The sequence below is a fragment of the Budorcas taxicolor genome, chromosome 22 (genome assembly GCF_023091745.1).
Source record: "Budorcas taxicolor isolate Tak-1 chromosome 22, Takin1.1, whole genome shotgun sequence".
Lineage (NCBI taxonomy): Eukaryota > Metazoa > Chordata > Mammalia > Artiodactyla > Bovidae > Budorcas > Budorcas taxicolor.
In genome coordinates, this window is record NC_068931.1 from 13,117,219 (window position 1) to 13,129,649 (window position 12,431).

At 34.8% G+C, this 12,431-nt stretch overlaps 1 protein-coding gene across 1 annotated transcript; it reads left to right on the forward strand.

The window, feature by feature from the left end:
• The first annotated feature begins 3,309 nt into the window (after positions 1-3,309).
• On the forward strand, positions 3,310-10,833 carry SYT4 (synaptotagmin 4). Its single transcript, XM_052660567.1, has 4 exons — positions 3,310-3,343; positions 6,181-6,995; positions 9,013-9,133; positions 10,526-10,833. The coding sequence occupies exons 1-4, from the start codon at positions 3,310-3,312 to the stop codon at positions 10,831-10,833; spliced, it is 1,278 nt and encodes a 425-aa protein (XP_052516527.1).
• The last annotated feature ends 1,598 nt before the right edge of the window (positions 10,834-12,431 follow it).

Below are 12,431 nucleotides of genomic sequence, written 5' to 3' on the forward strand. Positions count from 1 at the left end.
AAAAACACATATAGAAATCATTTATTTGAAGGAATTTCTGCAATACTAATTGGGAAAGCATTAGTCTTGTAGGATTTTAACTTGGGTGTGCTTGGAATACAAACCTATCCCATTAACATTAGAGCTAGCATTCTTAAGAATGATATGAAACATTAAAAGCATTATCCATTATCAATACTTCATTTTACTCTACCTACAGACCAGTAAAATGCCTTTGTATTATTAATCTGAGTACTATGAAAAATTACTGAATGCTTACAATCATTGAAACATTTTCACAACCTTTTGAAATTTTCTTTACTTTTACCAGTAATATTTTTTAAGGAAAGGAATAGAGAAAATATAGACTTATTTATATAATTAATAAACCATATAAAGTTTATAAATTAAACTAAAATAAAAAAGTAAATAAAGTGAACTAAAAATCTTATAATCATTTAATTATCTATGTTTAAAATCAACTAGATTTCTTAAAACCAAATTGAATTCAAAATGTTTTATTCACTGCTTATCAAAGTGTACGTACATGCATGCTAAATCACTTTAATCATGTCTAATTCTTTGTGACCCTATATAGGACTGTAGCCTGCCAGGCTCCTCTGTCCATGAGATTTTCCAGGCAAGAACTCTGGAGTGGGTTGCTGTTTACTTCTCCAGAGGATCTTCCTCACCCAGGGACCAAACCTGTGTCTCTTATATCTCCTGCATTGGCTGGCAGGTTCTTTACCACTAGAGCCACCTGGGAAGCCCCATATCTACATATCTGTACACATATTCGTAATCAGAAATAAAATAGGGTAAACACTGAAGCACTTCATCAGTCAAAGAATCACTCTGAAGTAAACAATGCCACTTGTACAGATGGGTTTGCCTTACTCAGGGCAGGGACTTACTTGAGACTGTGTGTTTTGGGTAGCAATTAAGTGGTTACCTAGCAACAACCCCTCCTCTCAAATCAATGCTGCAAGAATGGTATTGTTTATGTCAGAGAATTGATTACTTGTTTGCTGGATCTAAAGAGAACAATGTAATATGGTGGTAGGGTGTGAATCTTAATCATAAGGAATTACAGGGTTTCCTCTAAACTGGGTCAGCCTCCCACTCCTCATCTGATGCTACTGGAAGTTTGTTTGAAGAGATTAGACAATGATTAATATGCTGCTTATCAAATGAAAATGAAGAAAACATCTAACATTTAGTTAATAACATTGATTTTCAGTTAAAGCAAACAATGAAAGAGTTACTACATTCAAAATAGCATTAGCTCTGGGCAAGATGTAATTTTATCACAATGTGTAATCAGAAATGAGACAACCCAGGGTAGGGTGGGGTTCTGTTTAAAGAGACTTCGGACGGTGGAGCCTGGTGGGCTGCCATCTATGGGTTTGCACACAGTCAGACATGACTGAAGTGACTTAGCAGAAGCAGCAGCAGGGGTCATTTAAGGAGAGTTTGAACAATCTAGACAGGTTTTAGATGATAGCATTTTACCACCAGAAGGTAAAATTACATAGATAGTAATTTGTGTCAAACACATACATAAAGTACTCGTGTTTACAAGTGAGTATAACCATTTGCTATTAATAACTTAGGTAGAAAACATATTTTAATAAACCTCATACTGTAAATGTATCACAAATAAATGTCACTCACTCTTTCATCTATCTAATGGATATTTATTCATAAGGACAGTCTCACCAGTTGCATGCAAAATCAAGGAAGCAAGTTATCTGAATGAAATGGAACAATTAGGCCAGAAAACACAGACTTTGATAATGGAAAAATTGAATACAGTAAATTAGCTTGTATGTTTTCATAGGAAGAAGATATAAAGTAAAGAAAAAAATCTGTTAGGAGAATGTTAAAATGCCAAGTATGTGGGAGTGAGTAGAAAAGGAAAGAAGAGGGACTTAGGTTTATAAAATTTTCCATGATGCAAAAGGACTGAGCCAATTTCTCCCCAGACACAGTCCTGACGTTCAGAGCCAGCTGCTTGCCAGTACGCAGGAACCTGTCATTTTACAGTAGCTTTCTGAGACCCACCCGATACTCACTCCTCCCCCATCCCAGAACACACTGAATGTCATTTTTTCACTGAGTTCCAGAGCAGAGGAATTCCCTGTGGAGCAATAATTGACAGTTGAAGTTACAGCCTGAGTTCTCTTCTTTGGAAAATTGTTAACATTTGCTTTAAAAAGGCACACTCTTCAGATTAAAATTAATCAGAATCTAACAACGTATTTTCCAAGTTCCTCAACTCTGGGGATATCAGTAGTTTAGAAAAGTAATATGTTTTCCTTTGAAAATAACCATAATTATTGATGTCATTTTAGATTATGATGTATTCTTGTAACTATTTTGAATAAACCTGTTAGAAGTCAGAGATTTTAACCAGAAATATCATTTCCAAAACAATCTCAATACATGCAAAAGTCATAACAGAGTGAGTCTGACTACAGAAGAGATTATTCCCATATGTTCCTAAGTAATTTAGCTGGTCAAAAGTCAAATATTAAAGGAAGAGAGCTAAGAGAAACACTGAGCAACAGAATCATCAAAATGTTTAGACTAATAATTTATTAGAAAATAAGTGATAATGATTGATAGGAAAATTTATTTCAAATGAATCAATGTGCAGTAAATTTTCTAATATAGGTGTAATATATCAAAGAAAAATTTAAATAGCAAGAAACTATAGATTTTTATTTTACAAGGGATCATTGATGTAGAAATTTCTCTTCTTACTCTTCCCTCCAATCGCTTCTGTAAGTTATATTATTCTGATAACACTGACTTTTTTTTTCACTGATCTAGATGATCAGGAGATTTTTACGTTAGGAATTGACATTGATGAGTTTCAGGACTCGTCTCTATGCGTCTCTGAGCCCCCCACAGAACAGCAAACTAATCTCCAGTAGTCCAACAGTTAAAACAATTGATGAATGTGTGCTGAAATCCCAGGAGAGAAGGGAGGAAGAATGAAGAGGGAGAGGAGTGGCTTGGAGAGAGGAGGGAGGTGCTGATTTCAACCCTGTAGCGTCAGGATTGCGTCAATTCGTGTTTCAGCCACGTCTAGAGTCTCGGAGACAAGCTTCTCTAACGAGCCAAAACAGGAACAGGGCTGGAAAATCACCGTGTGAGGGCGAGTGGACCTCCCTCGCTGCCTCTTCCCGACTCCCGGCTTAGGTCCCCTGAGCTTTGCACTGTTGTTTCCAGCACTAGGAAAAGCCCCTGACCCTTCAGATCGAGGCAAGTGAACCAAGCCAGAGGGTTTCCGTTCAGCACCTCGGACAGAATACGCAACAAAAAATGGCTCCGATCTCTGCCAGCCGGGAAGAATTTGGTAAGCAAGTTACTCAACTTACAACTGCGATTGTTCCTTAAATACGCTGTGTGTGTGTGTGTGTGTGTGTGTGTGTGTGTGTGTGTGTGTGCGCGCGCGCGCGTGTGTGTGTTTCAGTGGGATATTGATTATAGATTCCCCAGGTAAACTGAAAGGAACATGAGAATTGTAAAACGGCAATAGTGGCTTATCGCTGTGGTTTCTCTCTTGATTATTTTTCTCCTTAAAATTGCTTTATGCTAGCGCGATTTTACATCCAAGAAGTTGCTAGTCGTCCAGGTATCCCTGTAAATTACAGCACGTGCTAAGTAAAGAAAAGAGATCTTTTTGCTTGTTGGTTTCATTAATTCTGTAGGTGATTTTTATTTGCATGAAAACCTGTATTTAACTAATTAGGGGAAGCCAAATGGTTCTGTGATTACATAAGGGTTTGATCTCAATATAAAATAACTTAACTATTAGGGCATTTAGAATGTATGTTTTAGTGCAGAATGTACCATAAGGTGTTTTTTTTCTCTGCTGTTTTTCTTGTATTCTTGAAATATGCTACTAGTGAAAGATAGAATCCTACGATGCTAGGGTTAAATAGAGTATTCAAAATTAATTAGCTGAGCCCATTCTATTTCAGAGGTAACCAGAGGCAGGAGAGATAAGGGAAAATTTGCAGGTCAGTTAGCTAAAAACTACTGGAAACTATACTTAAGACTTACATTTTCCAGTTCAGTTTCCCTTTTCTTATATCTATGCTTAACACCCTTACTCTCCTTCTCTGTTTTAGTGAAAAAAGAACAAGAGAAAATATCAGAGGTATTTCTTCAAAAAGAAAAGTGTTATTTTAGGTTCCATTATATTACAAAGGCAAGAGATTAGAGTTTTGCTTTACATATACTCAGAAATATCAGGAAATTTACAGAAGTTTGTTATGAAACTGAGTGAAATGACAGATCTTTGCTCTCAAAAGTTTAGGATCTTATTATTAGAGAATACATAGGGAGTAGATGAACCTTTGTATATTATATTAAATATTTTGCCATTTAACATTAATATTAAATGAGACAATATGTGATATCATACTCAGGAAGGAATTTCTTTCACAGCTAACCATTTGACTGATTGAGTTTATATTGTTGTAATATGATATGTATTCCCAGTTTCTGATTGAAAATCAGAAATATTTGAATACTGAGAAATTTTCAGATGCTGTGCTAGTTAAAAATATGTTCTGGTATGGGCCATAAGTCTATTTAGAAAAAAAAAATTACTATTCATTTAAAAATTTTTTTCTTTCTTCATTGACTAAAGAATAAAGAATAGTACCTGACTTTGCTTTTGCTCCCTAGACTTGGATGATTAGAAAGTCCAGAAGTGTTTTGTTTGTATGTTTGCTTTTTCTCCCCACAAAGACTTAAACAGAAGGAAAAACTGAAAAGCTGATAGTAAGTTTAGCTAATGGTCTTTGGCTCTCACCTCATTTTCTTTCTGTAGCATCCACTGCTTTTTCTAGCTCATGAATTCAAAGTATATTTTTCAGCTCTACACAATTCAGTTCATTGATATAATTAAACTACAGAATAGTTTTTATTGATGTGTTTCCTGTTTTATCTTCTTTGGTATCTTTGCTGTTGTCATTTCCTAATTATATATTATTTGAGTTCAGCTTTGTGATTATTAAATAGAAGTTTGAGGGATTGAGGAGCAGAAAAACAAAAGACTATTCTTTCAGGGATTAGTTAAACAAGCCTTAACCTTTTCCTGACTGGGACTTTTAACTTTATTATTCACTACTTGAGATTAAAAAATAGAATGAAATGGAGCCAAAGGCAGATATTATTACATTAGTTATATTAATTTTGATCATATTAAACATTGACTCAATTCACTGTATCCATATATAGTAATACTGCTTTTACTTACACAGTGATATTAATCATTTGTTGGAGAATATGCTTACATATGGAACATGATAAGTTTCATGAATAATCAATGTTACATAATGTCAGTAATTAATGTGCCCTCATTCAAGGAATGAATGCCAATTTCAATTTGATCACCATTTGCCATGTGGAAATGTGCTAGGAAAAAAATCAGTTATGGATAAAATTGAACTCTAAATTATTTCTACTCACTCTTTTCATTACATTTTAAGGAATGATGATTCATCTATAATTATGCTTTGAGTTTTATCCTATCTAGATAATTAATTTTATACTTTGGATAATTCAGTATTTATTTGAAGAATTTGGGGTAGGTATATGAGTTTGTAGTCTTACAAGTTGTATAATATTAATATTCTGTTGTTCACCTTTTTGTTCTTTTCTGCCTAATATGTGTACATTTCTTTCACTGTAATTTAGATAGAAATTATTAATGTTTGTGATAATTGCAGATAATGTTCCATCATTTCTCTCAGAATTTGAAGAATGTGGCTTAGAATTACATAGTAAGAATTGATGCTTCTGGAAAGCCTCAAAATATCAATGAAAATATTACGGGTACTGATTCATGTATTTGACTCTATTTGTCTCATGTTGAGTGAGAAAACAAAGGTAGGTCATGATCATTTAGTATTCTCCCATCCTTAGCCTCAACCAAAGTTCATCCTTTCATTTTATTTCTGAAAATTACTACAAGGAAGGATTTTCTGTTTATTCTCTATGTGTCACATCTCAGTTTTTTCCTGAAAGTTATATGAAATAGGTGCATAATTCACTCAGAACAGCTGGAAAGCAATTCAATCTGTGCAACATACAGCAATTGCCAGCTTTAGGATGCTTTTCAAATAGGGTGTTTCCACCTCTGCTCCTTTAATGCATGTTATTGGTCATTTGATTTTTCAGATGAAATCCCCACAGTAGTGGGGATCTTCAGTGCGTTTGGCCTGGTCTTCACAGTCTCTCTGTTTGCATGGATATGCTGTCAGAGAAAGTCATCCAAGCCTAGCAAGACTCCTCCGTATAAGTTTGTGCATGTGCTAAAGGGAGTTGACATTTACCCTGAAAGCCTGAACAGCAAAAAGAAGTTCGGAGCTGATGAGAAAAATGAAGTAAAGAATAAATCATCAGTGCCAAAGAATTCATTGCATCTTGATCTTGAGAAGAGAGATCTAAATGGCAATTTTCCCAAAACAAATCTCAAAGCTGGCAGTCCTTCTGACCTGGACAGCGTGACCCCAAAACTCTCTTCAGAAGGGGGAAAAGAGGTAGTTTCCCCCGATAGCTTAAATTCCAGCACTTCTCTTACTTCAGATGAGAAACAGGAGAAGCTGGGAACCCTCTTCTTCTCCTTAGAGTACAACTTTGAAAAGAAAGCATTTGTGGTAAATATTAAGGAAGCCCGTGGCTTGCCAGCCATGGATGACCAGTCAATGACCTCTGACCCATACATCAAAATGATGATTCTTCCAGAGAAGAAGCATAAAGTAAAAACCAGAGTTCTGAGAAAGACCTTGGACCCGGCTTTTGATGAGACCTTCACATTCTATGGGATACCCTACACCCAGATCCAGGAGCTGGCCTTGCACTTCACAGTCTTGAGTTTTGACAGGTTTTCAAGAGATGATGTCATTGGAGAAGTCCTGATTCCTCTAGCAGGAATTGAATTAACTAATGGAGAAATGCTAATGAACAGAGAGATTACCAAGAGAAATGTTAGGGTAATTAAGTTTTAGTCTTTAAACATATTTATAAATAATCTTTTCTGTATCAAGGGGATTTTTATTAAAATGATATCTTGTACATATCACCTTTGCCATGTTTAACTATTATTGATCATAATCAAATGGGAGTAGGGAGACAGATAGATGAAAGAAAATTTAACCCACTACTGAAATGCTTAAAATGTATCAATGATATAAAATAAATAGGGACACTTTATGGATTTATTTAAGTAATATTTATATAACTTTTATGAATTCGTATCACAAGTATTTTGACTAAGACTGCCACTAAAATGCAGACAAATATTTCTTGCTCATTACAAGTTAAAAAATATGTATCAATGTCCAGTGAAGAGTAAAGTCGCTCAGTCTGGTTTGACTCTGCAACCCCATGGACTGTAGCCCACCAGGCTCCTCCATCCATGGAATTTTCTAGGCAAGAGTACTGGAGTGGGTTGCCATTTCCTTCTCCAGGGGATCTACCCGACTCGGGGATTGAACCCGGGTCTCCCGTATTCCAGGCAGACGCTTTACTATCTGAGCTTTAGCATAATTAAAATTGAAAATTAAATCAATTCATCCTGAGTATTTGAAGTTGTATTGACTTTTCATAGAATTGCTTCTTGAGGAAGAGGTACATCATTATATTGAATTATATTCACCTTTGTGTTGTATAACAAGAGTTACTCTGCCTTTGTAGTTACACTACTTTTGTAGTTCTAGAATTATTAGAAAATGATGACATCAATTAATCAAATTTAATTGTATTTTTCCCTTAAATATGGAACTGATTTGATCCCAGCTGTGGTGTTTCAGAATAACTGGTGTCTATAATGCATAATTTTATAGAATACCATAAAGTTTGTTTGGACCACATCCTCACCTTTGTCTGTTCAAATCAATGAGAGTCAATATTTAGAATTATTAAGTAGTTTGATACACCAGGCTGCTCAGTAGCACAATGGGAATAAAGATTTGTTTCCTACTCTTTTTCTTGGAGTGCTCATTCACACAGTTACCCCATAGTAGCTTTTTATAAATATATATTGCAGCTTTAGGAGCTCTAGTCAGCCATCATTCTTAGCTATAATCAAACCTCAAGTTACTTTTTGTTACTATCAGTTAGAACTTGTACTTTGAGTACTTGGTCATCGTATCTAATGTTAAAGTAAAACAAGATCTAAGTCTTATGTAAAAAATAAATTCTATGATACTATTCAAAGACAAAGCATTAAAAATTCCGAGTCAATTCTCTCCAATATTTAGCTCATTCCTTGGATTAAAGAAAGATTTGGGGTAGGGTTGGGGAAGAGTGTTTTAACTCCATCAGCCCTCTGGGTGAAGAGAATGGTGGGTGTCAGACTAAATTTTAGGTTTTCTGAATTCGAATTTTAATAATGTCTATTCTAAAGGATTTGAAATAAAATCAAACTGAACATGAATCAATTTCCCATATACAGATATGTTAAAATAATTAGATAATATTCATTACCATTAACAACTTAATTAAAGTGGAGAGTTAATTAAAAGGCAAAAATTAAAAATACCTCTCTGTAAGCTATATTCTAAATATCCCCCTTAAAAACGTTTCTAGTGATGCTGCTGCTGCTGAGTCGCTTCAGTCTTGTCCGACTCTGTGCGACCCCATAGACGGCAGCCCACCAGGCTCCCCCGTCCCTGGGATTCTCCAGGCAAGAACACTGGAGTGGGTTGCCATTTCCTTCTCCAATGCATGAAAGTGAAGTCGCTCAGTCGTGTCCGAGTGCGGCTCATTATGAATTTTGACATTCTGCAGTACCTAAAAAGTCCACAAGATGGCAGATAGTTGCTCTTAGGAGGTGATGGCACTGCACACATACTTTTAGTTACTCTGATTCTTTAGCACACTAAAGTAAACTAAGGAAATTTACATTAAATAACAGTACTATTATACCACTTTAAATGTTGATAAAAGTATATATTTCAAAACTAAAGAATACTAAAAACATTTTTATATCTTACCTCTGTTTTTTAGAAATCTTCTGGACGGGGTGAGTTATTGATCTCTCTCTGCTATCAGTCCACCACAAATACTCTTACTGTGGTTGTTTTAAAAGCTCGGCACCTGCCTAAATCTGATGTGTCTGGACTTTCAGGTAAGAAAGCTTTGAAAAACATAGGCTCAATGAAAAATGAGCTATATATTGGGGAAAACAGTTAACAACACTGGCCTATGATTTTTATTCACCCTTTATTCACAATTACAAAGGATGTGATTGTTCTTCTGTTTCTCATTTTATGGAATAAAGTGTGAGTCAATGCCATTAACAAAAAGAAGAAAACTAAAATACAAGACTCAGTTTGTATGTGATAGATGTCTGATTGAATAAAGTTGAAGCATAAAGAGAAAAAAAATGTTATAGGAGTTCTTAATTTTAGTATTTTAAATGAGCCTGCCTACCCTTACACTTCTATTATTTTTATTATCTTTCCTTCAATTTATCATGTATCTATTGTCTATTTTAAGAATTAGCTTTTAGTTTTGTGACAAGGTTTCACACACAAAAAAACTTTGCTATATGAGAAGAACATGTGACCTACAGGTTAAAATGATCTGAGTTCAAACCCTAACCCTTCTGTTTCTTAGCACAGTAATCTTGGTTATGTTTCTTAAACTCCATACAAACTGGACATAATAATAGTTACCTTGAAGGAGATTGTAAAGACTGGATATATACATATATGTGTATAGATGTATATATATCTCATTCATATATATAAAAATTCATTCATATATATATTCATTCATATGTATAATGAAATATATATATTTCATTCAATATCACCTAGAGCTATTATTAGTTATAATTTTATAATTAAGTAATGGAAGCGGAAAACATGATCTTAAAGATATAGGTTAGGAAGCTAAAATGAATTCATGCAACCTGAATAGGACAAAATAATGTAATTAAATATATGAGAAAGTAGCATTATCTTAAAATCCACAGGATACATGTGACACCAGGAATATAAATACAGGGTAACAGGAAACAAACACAGCAGGTGATTAAAGGACCACAGAAAAATTAAAACTGAAAAAGGCATTGCCACTGTGAACTCTAAATGCACATTGCCCCATTCAAAGGAGAAAGCAGAGAGGTAGAGAGACTTACCCAAAGTCAGACAACTCAGTAAGGTTAGATGATGTGTAATGTTTTTTCCTTCTATTCCGTTCTTGGGAATGAGTTATCAGTAATTAGAATGTGTTGTTGGAACGTTCTCTTTTCTTCCCCTTTATGTCATCCCTTCATCCTGCCATTACAGTTCTTTCCTATCCTCTGTTATCTCTCATGTTTTGCATTCTTACTTATTTTCAACTTGTTGACAAAAGAGAAGCCAAGCTTCATCCATACTTTATCTTCATTCTGACTCATTTTCATTATGATCACATTTTGTCAGTATGCAGTAATATCTAAGGGCACCATTATCTTGAGATCAGAGTTCCTGCCATGTTCTGCCAGTACATTGTCTATTGTGTATCCTTGCAGATCCCTATGTCAAAGTGAACCTGTACCATGCCAAAAAGAGAATCTCTAAAAAGAAGACGCATGTGAAGAAATGCACCCCCAATGCAGTGTTCAATGAACTCTTTGTCTTTGACATTCCTTGTGAGGGTCTAGAAGAGATAAGTGTTGAATTTCTGGTTTTGGATTCTGAAAGGGGATCCCGAAATGAGGTGATTGGGCGGTTGGTCCTGGGAGCAGCAGCAGAAGGAGCCGGTGGAGAGCACTGGAAGGAGATCTGTGACTATCCCAGAAGGCAAATCGCCAAGTGGCACGCTCTCTGTGATGGTTAGCACCCTAGCTGTGATGAATTGGAACTTAACGATTTTTACTAGGCAAGGAGAAATTTTCCTTTTTTTCCCTGACACGTGAGTGCAAACTTTTTGTTGTTGTTAGAAATGGATTTAATTAGCAGAAAGTAACTGTAAATGTGCATCATGATCATTTCCTCTTTATTAGAGAATCTGGATGAATTTTCATAAGATATTCAATTTCCCCTGCAGGTTACCAGTGATATAAATAAAAGTACTTGAGCATTTTAGGAATACTGCTCTGTAGTCTCAAATTATGGATGTGGTGATGATCTCATTGGACTACATCACTAAAAATCAATGTGATTATTAGGATTTAGAAGTGAAAAGCATGCCTTCTCTTATGAAAATTCACCCATTGTTCATCAAATGGAGAAGTAAATTTTTCTTTAAACCCAAAGATATTAAAGAAATATTCTAGATTGCTCTGTTAATTATTGATATGTCATTTACAAGTAGTTTTCCTGATTATAAAAGTATATGATTACTATTCTTTGGTTTGTAATAATTTGGCACAACTTTATCATAAGAGAGGTAACTTAGGTTTGTTGAAAAAAAAAAAAAGCAGTGAACAAAATGAGAAATCATTTTATTAAAGGGCTGAGTTGAGGACACTGTAGCCAAAATATGATTTCCTCCCTCTGTGATTACCTGTGAGTCAGATGTAAAATATAATCTCACATAAGACTCATGGCTTTGCATTATCCTCTTTTGTGACAAGACTCAATGTGGCCTAAGAAAGCCCTATATGTTTTTGTGAAGTTGTTGAGTTGGCTAATAAGTGAAGAAATAAACTTCAGCTAGAAATCCAGTTAGAAATACAATTTTCTTAGAGGAAATATGTTTAGTTTCTAAGTGTACATTCAAGTGTATCCCTTGCACACAGAGAGGTCATGGGTGACCAAGTCTTCATTTGCTTGTTCTCTCCCAGAGAGGACTAAGTTACTATTTCAAAAGAAATGAAGACAAAAAGTCATAAAGTTTCAGTCATTGCTAGATAGAAAATTTTACTTTAACCAACAAATTATAGAAAATAGTCATACGGCAAGCCTAATACACTTAGCATATGTTCATACATAACATATCTATGCTGCCAAATTAACACAGCAAAGTATGTTTCACTACCTTTTCTAGGCTAATTTGTGTTCAGCTCTTGTCTGTGGACCAGTTTATAAACTTGTATCTTGTACTGCTTTCCAGTGCCAGGGCTCTGTGATTATTTGGAAAGAATTTACTTGAGGTTCAATGTCACTGTATTTGAGTGTTTAGAAAAGTAAGAGTGAAACTCAGGTACAGTTGAATTTTAAATATGCAAGTTAGAAATGAAGTCTACTGAAAAATTTACATTTTGAGTCAGGTTTTGTGTCAGTGCTCTAGCAGTTTTTGAGAATGTGTTTGATATCACAGTGTTTGTAAAATCTATGACAATACATTTTCCAAACAACATATACATACTTTTTATGATTATGCTGAAAGTAGGAAATGCTTTACACTCTGTATCTGAAATCAACCTGAAATCAACCTCTCTTTTGTGCTTTAAGATGATTTTGGAATTAAACGAGATTATTCTCCTATCATTG